We start from the raw sequence: 18379 nt of genomic DNA on the forward strand, positions 1-18379 counted from the left end.
CATGTTGCTCACATATTATTGTAGTCCTACAGTGTTATCAGACATTAGCCATTCCTTTGTTTTTAAGCAACTGAAACACATTTTTGCCCCAAATTCTCATTACTCATCTCAAAGTGTTCGCACATTTTACTCTTACTATTCTCATTGTTTTCATTTATATTTCTCATTAAAAATAAAAAAGATGCTGTTGTATGTTTAAATAAAAATCAGAACATAATGAAAGGCAGTACCAAGGGAATATTTCTATGATGTATATATACTTTAGAATTTAAATATTATATATCTTGTTTTTTTTTTTTTTTTGTATTGCAGTAATGGACATTGGGAAGTAAAAGGTTTTTTTTTTTTTTTTTTTCTTATTTGTTTCTTTTTATTTTGGAGTCAAACAGATTTTTTTCTTTACAGGTTTCACAGGAATCCCCTGAGACTATTTAAGACGTTACCAAAAATATTATGTGTGTGTGTGTATATAAATATATATATATATATATATATATATATATATATATATATATATATTAATTACATTTTCCTGAACGAGACAATATCTTCCCTGAATAAATATCCTACTAGCGAACTCTTGGTCTGAAATGGAAATTACCATGTGATGGAGTTTCATCAATTCAGTGCAATATGTAATTACATTAATGACTTGGCATTAAATAAAACATGCCTAGGTCACATTTCACCTCAAAGTGAAAATAATTAAATATAAAGTAATTTTAATATATTTTATAATAAATTGTAAGACAATTCAAGCTCCATCATGATTTTTCTTTTTTTTCATGACAATCACCCAAAATCACTGTAATGCATTCAGATATTTAATTAATGATTTCCTTTATCATTTCCATTATTCTTAATGGTGATTAATTAAAAAATTATGTTATAAAGCAACATTCTTAATTGTCATAATATATTTTCTTTATGCCAATATCATTTCTTGTTTATTTTTTGATGTTGTGGTGAAATATGTTCTACAACTACACACCTTATTCTCTATTGTGTTTTCTGAATTCTTCTATGTGACTATGGGATGATATCTTTAGCAAATGCACATACATCTTGCATCTATTAATCTTACCCATCCAGAACCACCGCTGAAAACATGTCATAAATGATTTTCAGTCACCTACAGTAGATCAGACGCCTCTTTTCCCATCTGTAAATTAAGCAGAATAGTTACTCTTACCTGCTCCTATGACTCTTTCTTCCTCTTCTGTCTCAAAACCTCATACTCACTGCTGGGTCTCACGCTAGCATTGGCTTGCCGCTAGTGTTCCTTAGCTCTCGCGGGGTACAGCTAGTCTCACGAAAACAGATGCTAGCTTTCTGGAGACACATACTCAATTTTGTATCATCCACACTTTACAGCTGGGACTGACCTGTCAGTGTGAGAGACCGATAACATCCTGTTTTGTGTAAATTACTATCATTTGTTAGTTTCTGTCTAGGCCTTGGGCTTGGCGATATAGCTAAAATATGTCTCAGTATGCCTCAATATTTTGATTATATTCTATATGTATCTCTATATTTAAGTATTTGCTTAAATTACTTTGATTTTACATGTTTAACCAAGATATAATACCATAGTACTCATTTTTGTATCATACACACTTGCCAGCTGGGATTCTATTCAAATGCTCTTTTTGCTACCATAGTCTAAACAACCTCATTCTCACAGTTCATAAAATGAAGAATCCCGAAACTAAAGTAAAACGTATGGCCTTTAGGAAACTTAATGGCCAAATATAAAGCGCTTTAAAATAACTGCAGCATCATTTCATTTTACTAGCAATATCATTGCAAATCTATTTGTCTGTCTGTCTGTCTGTCTGTCTATATCGCCCGAGACAAAGAGGAATCTAGAGTAAAGGTAAGACTTTAGTAAACGTAATGGCCAAATAAAAAGCGCATTAAAATCAATGCGATATTCACAATGTTTTGAAATTTTGTATCGTCAGCAATTCACTGCGAATATATCATGAATATGTGATATATATCACCCAGCCCTATATAGCTCTAATCTCATACACAACATACGCTCAGAACAGCTGCACTCTCTTTCAGACTCAATGACGCACTAAACTTGGTTAGGCAATTTACTACACAACTTTATTTCAGCTGGTTTCTTTTTTCATTTGTCAAAATAGTTAAACAATCTAGAATTCTATCTTTACAGGTTTAACGTGTTACATCCCCTCAGATCTAATCAAGTCTACTCTGTTTTTCATTCATTGGTTAATACAACTCAGGAGAAACAACACATGTACTGTATACTCACAATATATCAAAATACACGTAACAATCACATGACATCACTGTCTTAAAATAAAAAAATAAAAAACAACCTTTTTCTCTATTTTTCTCTCCAAATAATATACTCAAAGCCACAACATCTGAAACTCAAACAAATTATTTAAGACTGCTCTGGCTACAGTGTTTGATAACATAATAGCTTCCTTTTACTCTCAAACAACACTCAGAAAATTCACAGAGGGTTTGGGATGTGTGAAAAAGAGTGGGTAAAGAATATTAAAGGAATGTGCACACACTAGCTCTAGAGTGTCTGGCTACCCTCTTGCAGCTAACATTAAAAACTGCTGCAGTAAGACCTATAACTGGCAGATCTTGGCCCCTCCCACTTTCTCACAGTAATCTTTCCTTTCCTCCCCACTCCTCTCATCTCTTCATCTAACTGTGGATCTGAAGCCTGTTGAACACACACAGGGTAAAACACATCACAAGTCATCCTATGTAACTCTTCTGTGGAGTCTGTGCATTCCAGATGTGGAGCTGAACTTACCACTGACAAATATACATGTTAATATCGTCTGGACCCATAGCCCCCGCCTCCACCACCAGAGCCGTAGCCGCCTGAATATAACAATACAAAAGAAGCATTGTTTTAATTTGATAAAAATAATGAAATACAAAATTAAATGCACCAAACATTTTATGAAAAACAAACTACACTTACAGTATGAATTTCATTGCATTTTAAGTGTACTTCCTTAAATTCAAATTCTAATTACATCCTGTTTCCTACCACAATGGAAATTCTATTCAAATTGAGGAAGTGAATAGGAAAATAAAAGGCATTCTTCCAGTCAATTCTGAATGATGCACAAACCTGCTGTAGTGGTATAGTGATGGTATTAGATGGTAACACCATAGTACTTTGCTACATAGCCAAAAAGTCCCATGATACTGAATTTTGTATTACTACAAAGTACTTCAAAGAATACCATGGTCTTTTTTGTTGGCGCTGGAAGCTGCTGAGAGGGGCTGGGAATTGATAAGAGATTTTGCAGATTCGATTCTATTCACAAGCTCTTGAGTTGATTACAATGTATTTAGGTTATACAGGTATTTCAGGTATAATGTCCATTTTACTTGCATATGAGAAAAATTCTCTCTCAGCTCATGCTGTTAATTATAAAGTACATTTAAAAACAAATTATCATTCGCTCATCATCATTTGTCACATTTTAGCATTTTCTTTTTTAGTGCTGTCAGTCGGTTGAAAAAGACAAATTTGGGCTTATTTTGTACATCAAATAGCGCTAAGTGCTCCTTTCTCCATAATTTTATCACTGGCAGGGAAGCACTGTCCGAGATTATTTTATTTACTGAAATAACATCCATGGCTCTATCACAGGAGAAAGCATAACTGTCAACTAGCGTGTTACGACTGGACCACCCATAGAATGCCTACGGGACCGTGTTATGCTATTTTATGCTAAGCTTGTGTGCGTTAATCTTTTTTAATTTAATCACATGCGTTAACGAATTAATCTGACAGCTCTAAAAAATTTACAAATTCCATGTATTCCATCAATTAATATGTATTGAAAATTTATATATTATGTTATTTATTACATTACATTAATTTTTACTATACTGCAGTGACATAGCACATGTGGCGGCTTACGCTTTTCTCTGCAGCATCCACGCACAACTTGCCATGCACCCTACCGAGTGTGAGAACCACATTATAGCAACCACGAGGAGGTTACTCCATGTGACTCTACCCTCCCTAGCAACAGGGCCAATTTGGTTGCTTAGGAGACCTGGCTGGAGTCACTCAGCACACCCTGGATTCAAACTTGCGACTCCAGGGGTGGTAGGTAGCGTCGTTACTTGCTGAGCTACCCAGGCCCCCCTGTAACAAGGTTCTTAAGATGGCAAGGAGGAGGCGGGAACCATGTCAACTCAGCGGCAAGCGTGTGTCATCATGGCCTGGCCACTCCCCCCTCCTCATCACACTCCACCACCAGATTCAGGCCAGGGAGACCTCCGGCCTGACTTACTCCCCCCACTTCCTGGAGGGGAGGTTTTGCCCTTTCGGCCATACTTCCACTGGCCGGCCTTACCAGCCTCCTGGGAAACTTAGAGACGAGGGGAGGGAAGAGAGAAAGAGCAAGTGGGATAGACAGAACGAGGGAGAGAGAGAGAGAAAAAGAAGCTCGCCGGTTCCTGGACACGCTGTCGCCTGGTCCTTGGCTAGCTGGGCCTCCAGTACCACCTTACCATCCAGTACCACCTTACCATATCTCTTTGGCATTGCGACCCTCCAACAGCGGTGAGGGCTCTCCGACAGCGCATCCCTACTCCCTCTCGGGCTTCGGCACCAATGTAATAAAGTTTGTGATGGGGTGAAAGGAGGGAGCGGGAGACGGTGAAATAAAACTCAAAAAGGTAATTTTACAACACAAAACTCGCTTTCAGCGAACTGTCAATACATGCCCTCTCTGGGTGTGTGTGCATGGGTAGCTCTCTCTCTCGAACTGGTGTCTCCGGCCCAGCCTTATCTCTCTCTCGCTGATTAGTCACCTCAGCACCAGTCAGCATCATCATGGCCTCACCCCCCTCCGCGTCACAATCTCACAGATGTGTTTTGACTGAGCGCATATTAACGAGAGTGGAGTCGCCTGGCTTCTTTACTGCATCCGTGCTATGTGTGATTAGAATGAAAGGTTTCTTGTTGGTTGTTGTTTTTAGTTTTTATCAACAACTGACTATAATAAGCAGAAAGGACATGAAGATCTCGTCTTTGGACACACATTACAAAACTTTTACTCAACTCGCTGTGAAAGGATCTCAATGCTAAACTTCAACACTATATTACAAATATTATATTACAAATAACTGGTGTGTGAAACCTGAACATTTACCAGCCAGTGGCTAATCACAGACATTTTTAATCGCATAACGCAAAATTTGGTCAGATGTGCAAGTGATTTACTCACATTCTGGAGTGTTGCTGTATTGATTGAAAGAACAATCTTGAGATTTTAAGAATCGATAGAGATTGTTCAAATGAAAAATCGCAATTAAACAGAAAATCAATATTTTTAACCAGCCCTACTGCCGAGTTGATGTCGACCGATAGTGTATTTTACGGATAATGATAACTAAGTTGGGTAGTACCTGCCGATAACCAATTAATAAACCAATAGTTTTTAAAATTGATACTAAATAAAAAAATAACACTCAAAGTAAAATAGTGTTGAACTTTATTACAAAAATAAATAGTACTGACTGAACTATGAATATGTATTGTACTTTTTAAAATTAAATAAATATTTAATTAAAAAAAGTACAATACATTTTCATGGTTCAGCCAGTACTATTTATTTTTGTAATTAATATCAGACTTTAAAATTCAAATATTAGTTCATATATATGAACTAATAATGGAATTTTAAAGTCTGATTTGAAGCTGAATTTTAAATTGACGTTGTTTCCATAGTCCAAAAGAGGATATATACATAAGAATAAATACATAAACCATTCAGCACCATTATATTATTGCATAGAACGTTCCAATACTGACTGTTAAAAAAGAGCATTTCATTTTCAATTAATGTGCATAAAATAAATAAACGAAAAGTTTTAGTCTGTCCATATTCTCATATGATATGTCAAAAGTAAAATTATTGGGGAAACGCTTCAATAGACAGTTCACATGGTGTTACACTTGCACTGATTCCTACTACTCCAAACACAAGCTTCATAATAACAGAGAAATACCACATTGTTTTTTATTCAGTACAGCTGTATGTAGAGTAGCAATATTCACAGATAGCAGCGGCATTCGTCTGAACTCGGTTGTGAAGCAGCTCAGACTATGAGCTCAGGCAAGGGGCTTTTCAAATGGAACACAACAGACTGGAACGCAGGATCTCGAGACAAATATTTCCAAGTTGAACAACTTTCCTGACAAAGCATTTAAACAACTCATTGCTTAATCTGAGAAACGCTTATACAGACATACTTACCTAATAGGTCTTTAAGATCTGCTGACAAATTATTATTGCATATTGCTCAGTCATGTTTATCTGCAAGGGTGATAGAGCCTTTGCAGTTGCTGCCCCTAGGCTATGGAATCAACTACCACTTGACATTAGACAAGCTTCATCACTGTCTATTTTTAAATGCAGTCTTAAAATGCACTTTTTGCAGTATTAATTGAGATTGTCTTGTCACATTTTATTGCATGTATTTTCATGTATTTGTTTTATTTGACTGTATTGTAGATTTTTCTGTTCAGCACTTCGGTCAGCTTTGCTGTGTTTGAGTGTGCTTTAGAAATAAATTTTACTTATACTTTTTCTATGTAAACGTGCACTAGACGAACGTCTTTGTTTCCCTTTGTTTTATTCTCGTGCAGGAGTGCTGTTTTTTAGATGATTTCTCTAATTAAAATTAACTTTAAAAACATTGATGGTAACAATCGTGACATTTAAACATTTCGGTAGGACTTGCGTGTATTTTTGTCACATTGTTCTAACCGCTTGAGGTTAGATTTAATGTTAGCAGCCTCTCAGTCTTGTCGGCAAACATACTGGTACTAATGTTGCTTCTAGTCAACAAATTAATTACTTAATAATGATATGACAACATGTACAGTCTACATACCTTTTCATTGTTGATGTTTTAAATCTGCATCTGAAGTGTTTCGCTCCATGCAGTGTAGTCTCATGTGTCAAAACAAACACCACAAGGCATTAGTGAAGTTATTTCACCTCTAGAGGTCGCTCTCATGCTGTATAAAGACAGCGGAGCCTTCCCAGCCATTCCAGCATTGGATGCAACGGGGAAAAACTATCGGTGTGGATTTTTGCCGATAACCGGTAGTTCCAGAAATCTGTTATCAGTGCTGATTAATCAGCAAAACCGATATATCGGTTGACCTCTACTGCCGAGTAATGAGTATTGATTTATTTATTTACCTCCGTAAGGTCCTGAGTTCCTTCCTCCAAAATTATTTCCCTTCATGGGGCCGTAGTTGGACCGCTGCCCTCCATAATTCCCAAATTCATTGTAGTTTCCACATCCTCCCCCGCCTCCACCACCACCGAAGTTACCTGAGATCACAATTCAAGTATGTGAATTATAGAGTGATTACAGAGATAGCAATACAAATATTAATAAGTCATATGTAAATGCATTTCACCATGCCAATGCATGCTAAACTTTACAGCTAAATTAGTGTCTTAGCTTTAATGATTATGTACCTCCAAAATTTCCTCCATCATTGTAGATATCATATCCTCCAAAGCCCCCTCCGCCTTGGTTACCATATCCAGGACCTCCACCATATCCCCCACGCCCACCTCCACAGCCAGGACCCCCACCATAGTTACCACCTAACACCAAAGATGCATGCACGAATGAGTACTTCAGTGGTAATGCCTTCAAACTTTAATTAACACAGACTAATTGTTTATGACATGTGCCAGAGCTTCGTAACAGTTAAAATAGTGTTGGCATCTCTGGAAATGTGAGATATAAAATACTTTTTCTATAAACTGATGTTTCAAAGATCAATGCAAATACAACCTTTCAGCAAAGCACTGTGGCGAATATTGCCAGTAATAAACAATTATTTTTTCTTTTTTTTTTTAAAAAGGATTCTTATTTAATGTTTGCATAATAGTACTGTCCCCACCAAATCCATTGTATCCATCTCCTTCATAGCCTCCCCGGCCTCCTCCATACCCCCCTATAAAAACACAACAGGATTAAAAGTTATCACAGGTTTATTTAAACTTTAGGTATCAACATACAAACTGTGATGTAAGCTACACTTTAGATGGGATCATGCACAGTATCAGATGTCATCTAACCTCTGCCAGAGTTGCCACCTCCGAAGTTTCCACCTCTGCCCATAAAATTGCCCCCACCCTCACCACGATCTGAAAGACAGAAATACCACTGAAGATGACCTATTCTTGCGCTATACAGTGAGGAAAATAAGTATTTGAACACCCTGCTATTTTGCAAGTTCTCCCACTTAGAAATCATGGAGGGGTCTGAAATTGTCATAGTAGGTGCATGTCCACTGTGAGAGACATAATCTAAAAAAAAAATCCAGAAATCACAATGTATGATTTTTTAACTATTTATTTGTATGATACAGCTGCAAATAAGTATTTGAACACCTGAGAAAATCAATGTTAATATTTGGTACAGTAGCCTTTGTTTGCAATTACAGAGGTCAAAGCGTTTCCTGTAGTTTTTCACCAGGTTTGCACACACAGCAGGAGGGATTTTGGCCCACTCCTCCACACAGATCTTCTCTAGATCAGTCAGGTTTCTGGGCTGTCAGCTGAGAAACACGGAGTTTCAGCTCCCTCCAAAGATTCTCTATTGGGTATAGGTCTGGAGACTGGCTAGGCCACGCCAGAACCTTGATATGCTTCTTACAGAGCCACTCCTTGGTTATCCTGGCTGTGTGCTTGGGTCATTGTCATGTTGGAAGGCCCAGCCTCGACCCATCTTCAATGCTCTAACTGAGGGAAGGAGGTTGTTCCCCAAAATCTCGCAATACATGGCCCGGTCATCCTCTCCTTAATACAGTGCAGTCAGCCCTGTCCCATGTGCAGAAAAACACCCCCAAAGCATGATGCTACCACCCCCATGCTTCACAGTAGGGATGGTGTTCTTGGGATGGTACTCATCATTCTTCTTCCTCCAAACACGGTTAATGGAATTATGACCAAAAAGTTCTATTTTGGTCTCATCTGACCACATGACTTTCTCCCATGACTCCTCTGGATCATCCAAATGGTCATTGGCAAACTTAAGACAGGCCTTGACATGTGCTAGTTTAAGCAGGGGAACCTTCCGTGCCATGCATGATTTCAAACCATGACGTCTTAGTGTATTACTAACAGTAACCTTGGAAACGGTGGTCCCAGCTCTTTTCAGGTCATTGACCAGCTCCTCCCCTGTAGTTCTGGGCTGATTTCTCACCTTTCTTAGGATCATTGAGACCACACGAGGTGAGATCTTGCAAGGAGCCCCAGTCCGAGGGAGATTGACAGTCATGTTTAGCTTCTTCCATTTTCTAATGATTGCTCCAACAGTGGACCTTTTTTCACCAAGCTGCTTGGCAATTTCCCGTAGCCCTTTCCAGCCTTGTGGAGGTGTACAATTTTGTCTCTAGTGTCTTTGGACAGCTCTTTGGTCTTGGTCATGTTAGTAGTTGGATTCTTACTGATTGTATGGGGTGGACAGGTGTCTTTATGCACCTAATGACCTCAAATAGGTGCATCTAATTTAGGATAATAAATGGAGTGGAGGTGGACATTTTAAAGGCAGACTAACAGGTCTTTGAGGGTCAGAATTCTAGCTGATAGACAGGTGTTCAAATACTTATTTGCAGCTGTATCATACATATAAATAGTTAAAAAATCATACATTGTGATTTCTGGATTTTTTTTTTTAGATTATGTCTCTCACAGTGGACATGCACCTACGATGACAATTTCAGACCCCTCCATGTTTTCTAAGTGGGAGAACTTGCAAAATAGCAGGGTGTTCAAATACTTATTTTCCTCACTGTATATTTTAATGACACATGATGTAAAATGCCTGCACTACAAGCATAGGCAATGTTAGAGCTTCTAACACAAAAGCAACATAAAAACGTATTGTAAATCAGATGATTTTGACCAATTATGATTGGTAATGACGTTGCGGAGTTTGCTTAATAAAATAAACGTTTTATGAAAATGTGTGTCCTTAATATTTTTAACATGTAGTAACTATTTAATGAAAGCAAGAAGGCATTCAAGGCCCAGCAATATTGTAAACGTGTACTGTGCCTATTAACGGCCTTTAGCCTTATTGCTTATCCCTTGTGCGACCTTCGGGACATTTGTGTCTTTTTCACAAAAGTTCATTCCAAAGGCATAAATTTAGCCAAAGGTGTGTATTTTTGGGGGAATTTTGATATTTCAACCTCAGTTCCTATAATACACTGAGTACACAAAATAGTTACACTCAGGACCTAATGTAACCCATTCAAACTGCAATATTTGATCCCACTGCCATTAAAGTTCACAAGTTCTATGATATTATGCTTTCAGTTCAGAGTCCTGGCTTCAAAATCTAAGTATTTAATATTTTCCACCAGATGGCACAAGTTTTCTCATGTTTAGCCAATGGAGTAAATACATGCTTTTTTCCTATTTTCTGTTTGCTGTATTATAGAGCACTGCAGGTCAATTGAATAAATTATGCAGCTAAAATTGTGTGGGTATGTTGGTATGGATGTCAGAGTGTGTTTTGTATGTGCGTATTGAGAAATGTGTGTTTGCACATGTAAAAAACAACAGTGGCATTATGTAAACAAACTGGCATTTAAAGGGTTAAAACCCTGAAATTGAAAAAATATTTGGTAGTTATGATCAGGACTGGTATTGGTTAAAAAGAATTAACTCATTGAAAGTGGAAAATAATATTAATATATAATATTTTTATGGCAGTTTTTTGACGCTAACATTTTTGTCCTCTAAGGACCTTTTTTAAATTGATGCACAAGGGTTTATTATATACTGTTGACAATTTACAAAGCACTATTTTAAAGAGTGATAAATATCAAACACACTACTTACATCTCTGGTTAGAAACCGCCTGCATTTCCTGTTTAGGAAGAGCCTTCCTAACTTCACAGTTATGAGAGTTGATTGTGTGATATTTTTGTGCTGATAAAAAAAAATCGAGAAGTGAAAATGAAAAATAATGCATTTTGAGCCAAACACATGAAACACACAGATATGTTTGCTCAATTATGGGACCTAAATTGTATTCCTTGATACCGGCAAGTATAACTGTTTATCTACATCCTATATGCAATTTTACTTTAATGCAAATGATGGTTTCAGTCTTTTCTCACCAACAATTTTATCCACAGTATCATGATCGTCAAAGGTGACAAAGCAGAATCCTCTCTTTTTCCCAGTTGGACGCTCCTCCATTATATCGATGCTCTCTATCTTCCCATATGGCTCAAAGTACTCTCTGACATGATATTCCTCTGTGTCCTCCTTAATTCCACCAACAAAGATCTTCTTCACTGTCAGATGAGCACCAGGTTTATTAGAGTCCTGGATAATTAGAGTAAACCTATGAGTATCTAAAGCTTCCTTAAATGGACCTCAATTTGTGAGTACAATGTGACTTTTAAAGCAGGTCTGAACATGACTCGTTGACACATAACATTAATTTTTTCCCACAACATAGCATCCTCTTAGGTAAAAATAAATAAATAAAAAAAATCATTAAAAAGGTGGCAGAGTCATTATTTTATTTTTAATAGAGAGATAGGTACAGTAGGTCTATTACTAAAATCAGTTGACTTTAGCATCCCTTGTTACATTATATGCCAACCGTTAAATTTAAATGTTTTCCAAGGTTGCAGACTAAGAGCCTACAACTTTAGAAGTATTAAAGATATTCACATATTATTGTATTTGTCTATTTATTAGCAGTACGTCATTGTACTGTGATCAGTTACTTTTACTCATTCTTCATCCAGCTACTTTCTCTGCTTGTTGAACGAGAAAAAGTAAAGGAGCGACACACCTCCTCCTCTCCTTCAGTTGGTGAACAGATCCTGATCGTTGTTAGTTCACTGAATTGGTGTTTTCGTTCAGTGTGCCAAACCAATTATATGCCCCTTCATAGTCGCACTCGAATGCTATTGGCTCATGCTATAGTCAATCTTTATATGCATGAAAATCCACCAAAGTGGTCTGGTGCTTCAAACTAGTGCTCATTGTAAGGGAGAGATGTAAGAGAATGAGAAATATAAGTCAGTGTATGAAAGTGAACAAGAACGAATCATTCACTTAAAAGATATTGTCCACAAACAAAACATTACTACTGCACGCAGTGAAGAAAACTTGCAGATGAATGTAGCTAGAAAGCTTTACGTTGTGTCAAGAATATTATTAAAACGTGAAATGTTAATACACATAGGGCAAACACTGTTAATATCATTTTAAATTCTGGTTCAGAAGTTTTTCTCTTCATTTCAAAGGCCCTATAATGATTAAATCCCAGAAATGTTAGGCTTTTAATGTGGTGTCAATGTGGTCGAAAAACAAATGTGAATCACATTGTATCAAGATGTCCAACAAAACAAAGGTCTGAAGTACAAATAATGTCAAAACTAGAATTCTATCTTTATTTATGCACATAAAAACAATAATGGCAAAATCTTGATTTTCAACAGTCCAAAAATTTCAGAAATTTCCATCTGTAAATCTCTGGAATGAACCACCTGTGTAAAAATAAAATAGTGACTCTGCTGCCTTTTAAAGTTATTTTTTCACCTGTTGGTTTGCTCCAAAATGAAACTGTCATATTTACTCTCCTCTACAAAATAATGGATTACACCGTAAATATTGATCCATGGCATTTCATGTTTTGGCTTTTATTGACTAAATAATATTATTTTACCAATAAAAAATACAAATTATTAAGAACAAAATTTGAGTGGACACAGAATGTCCCTGTAACTGGTCACCAATTATATATATATATATATATATATACAGTGGGTACGGAAAGTATTCAGACCCCCTCAAATTTTTCACTCTTTGTTATATTGCAGCCATTTGCTAAAATCATTTAAGTTCATTTTTTCCCTCATTATTGTACACACAGCACCCCATATTGACAGAAAAACACAGAATTGTTGACATTTTTGCACATTTATTAAAAAATAAAAACTGAAATATCACATGGTCCTAAGTATTCAGACCCTTTGCTGTGACACTCATATATTTAACTCAGGTGCTGTCCATTTCTTCTGATCATCCTTGAGATGGTTCTACACCTTCAATTGAGTCCAGCTGTGGTTTGATTATACTGATTGGACTTTATTAGGAAAGCACACACCTGTCTATATAAGACCTTACAGCTCACAGTGCATGTCAGAGCAAATGAGAATCATGAGGTCAAAGGAACTGCCTGAAGAGCTCAGAGAGAGAATTGTGGCAAGGCACAGATCTGGCCAAGGTTACAAAAAAAATTCTGCTGCCCTTAAGGTTCATAAGAGCACAGTGGCCTCCATAATCCTTAAATGGAAGACGTTTGGGATGACCAGAACCCTTCCTAGAGCTGGCCGTCCGGCCAAACTGAGCTATCGGGGGAGAAGAGCCTTGGTGAGAGAGGTAAAGAAGAACCCAAAGATCACTGTGGCTGAGCTCCAGAGATGCAGTCGGGAGATGGGAGAAAGTTGTAGTAAGTCAACCATCACTGCAGCCATCCACCAGTCGGGGCTTTATGGCAGAGTGGCCCGACGGAAGCCTCTCCTCAGTGCAAGACACATGAAAGCCCGCATGGAGTTTGCTAAAAAACACCTGAAGGACTCCAAGATGGTGATAAATAAGATTCTCTGGTCTGATGAGTCCAAGATAGAACTTTTTGGCCTTAATTCGAAGCGGTATGTGTGGAGAAAACCAGGCACTGCTCATTACCTGTCCAATACAGTCTCAACAGTGAAGCATGCTGGTGGCAGCATCATGCTGTGGGGGTGTTTTTCAGCTGCAGGGACAGGACGACTGGTTGCAATCGAGGGAAAGATGAATGCGGCCAAGTACAGGGATATCCTGGACGAAAACCTTCTCCAGAGTGCTCTGGACCTCAGACTGGGCCGAAGGTTCACCTTCCAACAAGACAATGACCCTAAGCACACCTAAAATAACGAAGGAGTGGCTTCACAACAACTCCGTGACTGTTCTTGAATGGCCCAGCCAGAGCCCTGACTTAAACCCAATTGAGCATCTCTGGAGAGACCTGAAAATGGCTGTCCACCAACGTTTACCATCCAACCTGACAGAACTGGAGAGGATCTGCAAGGAGGAATGGCAGAGGATACCCAAATCCAGATGTGAAAAACTTGTTGCATCTTTCCCAAAAAAACTCATGGCTGTATTAGATCAAAAGGGTGCTTCTACTAAATACTGAACAAAGGGTCTGAATACTAAGGACCATGTGATATTTCAGTTTTTCTTTTTTAATAAATGTGCAAAAATGTCAACAATTCTGTTTTTCTGTCAATATGGGGTGCTGTGTGTACAATAATGAGGAAAAAATATGAACTTAAATGATTTTAGCAAATGCCTGCAATATAACAAAGCGTGAAAAATGTAAGGGGGTCTGAATACTTTCCGTACCCACTGTATATATATATATATATATATATATATATATATATATATATATATATATATATATATATATATATATATTTTTTTTTAACTAGATATTACTATTACTTTTTTGCATTTTTATTTATTTTGCTGCAGTGTGACAAATTAGTTTTACAAGTACTAATATCCATTAATCGTTCCATCAATAAGAGGTCATAAAACTGCATTTATAATAATTCTACAATAATTAGAAACATTTTGTACAGCATGTTTCTCCATGGGACACTGCTGGCATTACTTGAAAATTCAGGTCAACTGCCCATGTGGAGCTCTATGGTTTGAGTAAATCTGACTGCACCTCTCGGGAAACAGCACGCTTCGGCTCAACCACGCGACCGTCCACTTTGTGTGGCCGTGCTGACATCGCCGTATCCACTTCTGATATGCAAGCATATGTCACAAATCCGAAACCACGTGAGCGTTTGTTACCTGGATCTCTCATTACCTGAGGAAAGAGACACTTTTATGAGATCATCTATTACAGCACTTATGTTACTGTTACATATTATTATTATATGCATTCACAACTCTTATTAAAATGCACTGTGGTAGCACCATGGTACAGTGAAGTTTTAGATTGTAATAGCACGGTACTTTGTACTGAATGATAATATATTCAAATACCAAGCATGGTATATTACATTGTATTCTATCTATGTGCTTCAAAGAATAACATGGTACCAAGTACAACACAAACAGTTATTAAACCAAACTTAAAATAATTTTCATCCTGATCCGTATACTCACCACGCAGTCCGTTAGTTTACCCCATTGCTCAAAGTGATCACGTAAACTGTCCTCTGTGGTCTCAAAACTGAGGCCACCGATAAACAGCTTCCTCAGTTGCTCCGGCTCTTTACTGTCACGACCCTGCTCTCATAAAATACCCAAAGATAAAATCAAATCAGACATCAACTTCTGACTTATCACATATTTATTATTACAGATATGCACAATTAACACAGTGTTAACTCATGTGTTACATAAAGCCCTAAAGCTATTAAATTAATCTTAACAGTTTAAAGATGATTAACAGACATGTTCATAAATTGCACCACTCTAGTCGCAGAGCTGGTTTCTCTGTATGTGGGTGTTTCTATGGGGGTGGTGAGTTTGTATGAGAGAGGGCATGGATGGCATCTTGCCAGTGTATTTACCAATCCTACTTTGATAAAGTCTTATGTTATGAATATTAATTACATTTCGTGATGTAGGCTCAGCAGGCCTAACTGATTGGCTGTTAGTCGAATCAGAAGTCGAAGGCTTGCGTCATAAATATTAATTAATTTCCGTGATTGGACGCTGTAGTAAAGCAGCAGGAGCTACTTAACATTCATAGGCTTAGCCTAAATTAAAGTCAAATCGTCGTACAGTAAAAGAAAGCCTATGTCAGAGACGAATATATACGATTACACACTCTCATAGAATATAAGCAACGTGAAACCGGCGCCTGCAGGAGAGTCTGGAATATTTCAGGGCGATGCTTTCACGCGCCATTTTAGATATATTTTCCACGGTCCCTCCATAATATTGTTAATGTTCTCGAAATATTACAACAATGTATGTTTTACAGTATTTTTGGACTGACCTACTGTACAAGAACAGGTTCAAAATTTGGCTAATGCTGTCCAATACCTCCTCCCTAACAGAATCAACAGAGGTCCGTTAGGACAACATACCACAAGTTCAAGAGCGGCATATATTTGTTCAAGAGAGTAATTGGAAAAAATGAATGCATGCATCACAACAGCATGCATATCCACTGTAAAATCCAGGCGTTCATAAAAAAAAACACAGCTGGTTAAACATGTCAGCCGCATGCACCATGCCCAACATTACCTATTACTAATACACAGAAATAAACTGACTTAATGTTTACTCAATATATGTATTTCAATTACTACTGTTAACACTGATGACGAAAAACAAGTTTTAAGGCAGAACTACGAGTTACCTTCATTCTGCAGCGTTTACGTGCACGCTGAACCGAGATAGCGCATGCGCTTCAGGAGATGTAATGCCGCACAACGTACAGAGGAGGCGCTGCAGGGCACGTATTTCCTTCTCATAAATTACGGATGTAAACGTAATGGATTATTCTCCCTCTTATTAAACCCTTATTGTGAACTTTACGTCCCAATTTACGTGAGAACTTACGCACAGCTGGTGCAACATGACCCAGGTGCTCTTATGTGGACCCTAATCTACAATAAAAAAATTCACCTCACAAATATACAATTTGGAATAATAGAGGAATAAAACTTAATAGAAAAACTATTTTCCTAAAAGATTGGTTCGAAAAAGACAATATGGGTTATACAGTTAATTAAAGAGGATGGTTCTGAGTTTTTTTTTAATCAGTTTTGGTAATTTGGTTAGTCACAAAGAGTATGTCAAATTATTGAGATCCATCCCTGGAAGAGTAAGATTGCTGTTCAGGAATTTATCAGATTTTCCAATTTTTCCTTTTATTCCTTTAGTAGGTGTAGATATTCGAAAATGTAATATTAGCCATATCAGATCTATGTGCAGAAGCAATAATACTCTCCCCTAGTGTCATATGTTAGAATATTAATTTGGAATATATTCATTGTAAAACTAAATGTAATCTAAATACCTTATAACTAATAAAATTAAAGAGGTAACGTTTAAAATTATTAATAGAATATATCCTACTACTAATAAATGTCAAATTGAAATGAATAATGAATGTTCATTCTGTAAAGTTGAACCAGAAACATTAGCCTACCTATTTTGGAACTGCCACCTTGTCAAAAGATTCTGGAAGGATTGTCGCTCAATGTAGCCTATTTGTAGAAAAAGAAATTATACTTTTTCCATTGAAGAAAATTTTCATCACAATAACAAAGATGTTAACTTATTTTTGATAGACTTACAAGGATATTACAACATGATTAAACTTTGTAAAAATATTAAAGCCAAAATATTTGTAAAGATCTTTGTATTTGAAAAGATTGTTTGTATTGAAACTCCTAACTATGCGTATTCCAACCCCCTTTTTGTTTTTTATACTTTCTATATAGATATTATAAATTATTCAGTTTGTAAAAAATTATTCAAAAAAAACCTTTTTCACAAACTGTGATTACGCATTTCTACCACTGATATATATCAGTGGTTTCCACCTTATTTAGCAGCGTAAATCAAGCAAACATTTTTTAGTACATCTTTTTTTATATATATTGAGTGTAAATTTATAACATTATGCTTTGTGTTATATTACCCTGCAAATAGTAAAAAATAAAATAATAATAATTACTACAGCTGTGAGGGAGGTTTTATTACAGCTGTTGAGAAAGTGAAAGTAAATTTTGCTCCCTATTTTTTTCTTCTGGAAAGTCATTCAAAGGTAATAGTGATTTTTACTTTTGGTCTTGGAGCAAATGGGTAAGTGAATATAATATCTGCTGTGATCTCCCATTCATCACTGTCGAAGTTTCCCTGCAAAAGTTTACTTTCGCGATCCAAAACCCTGAGTGTGAAAAAGGTATATTCCGGCAACTCCCGCTATTGATATGAATAAACGTTAAATGATTGGGTGTAAGTTGTCACAAGTCACCAGCTTGACGACGCCTTCTGATTGGATGGTTATCTTCCATATATGGATGGTATATCCACCTTCAGGATAAGGCATATGACAATTCCATAACTTATGACTCTTAGCCGTTTCAACAGTACTGTTACTGTTTATTAGTTGTAAATAGCTGAGTAAAGGTACTGGGAAGAAAATAATTAGTTGTACAGTATGTGACATCACTTTGTCCTGAAAAATAATGACTGATATGAATGAGATTTATTTTATGACAAATCTATTTCGCCTGGCTCCCACATTTATTGTTTTA

General features: G+C 36.8%; 1 protein-coding gene across 3 annotated transcripts; it reads right to left on the reverse strand.

The window, feature by feature from the left end:
• Positions 1-536: 536 nt before the first annotated feature.
• On the reverse strand, positions 537-16535 carry LOC127654854 (heterogeneous nuclear ribonucleoprotein A3-like). 3 transcript variants are annotated; one of them, XM_052142357.1, is made up of 11 exons: positions 16471-16535; positions 15264-15386; positions 14815-14961; positions 11192-11402; positions 10911-11000; positions 8136-8204; positions 7958-8011; positions 7524-7655; positions 7239-7373; positions 2807-2877; positions 537-1162 (listed from the first exon to the last, which is right to left on the reverse strand). In XM_052142357.1, exons 1-10 carry the CDS (start codon positions 16474-16476, stop codon positions 2825-2827), a joined length of 1020 nt encoding a protein of 339 aa, XP_051998317.1. In that variant the 5' UTR covers positions 16477-16535; the 3' UTR covers positions 537-1162; positions 2807-2824. The 3 variants fall into 3 exon arrangements, with proteins under 3 accessions (XP_051998317.1, XP_051998316.1, XP_051998318.1); XM_052142356.1 differs by lacking the exon at positions 537-1162 and adding an exon at positions 1170-2713; XM_052142358.1 differs by lacking the exons at positions 537-1162; positions 16471-16535 and adding exons at positions 1170-2713; positions 16105-16124.
• Between the last annotated feature and the right edge of the window lie 1844 nt (positions 16536-18379).

Source organism: Xyrauchen texanus, chromosome 14, assembly GCF_025860055.1.
Source record: "Xyrauchen texanus isolate HMW12.3.18 chromosome 14, RBS_HiC_50CHRs, whole genome shotgun sequence".
In the NCBI taxonomy this organism is placed as follows: Eukaryota; Metazoa; Chordata; class Actinopteri; order Cypriniformes; family Catostomidae; genus Xyrauchen; species Xyrauchen texanus.

What these genes read in the sequence shown, in the direction of transcription:
- LOC127654854 (XM_052142357.1), bottom strand. An exon ending in AGGTGGCAACTCTGGCAGAG is followed by an intron (nt 8,012 to 8,135) that starts GTTAGATGACAT and finishes GTGTTTTTATAG; the next exon opens with GGGGGTATGGAGGAGGCCGG. An exon ending in AGATGGATACAATGGATTTG is followed by an intron (nt 7,656 to 7,957) that starts GTGGGGACAGTA and finishes CTTTGGTGTTAG; the next exon opens with GTGGTAACTATGGTGGGGGT.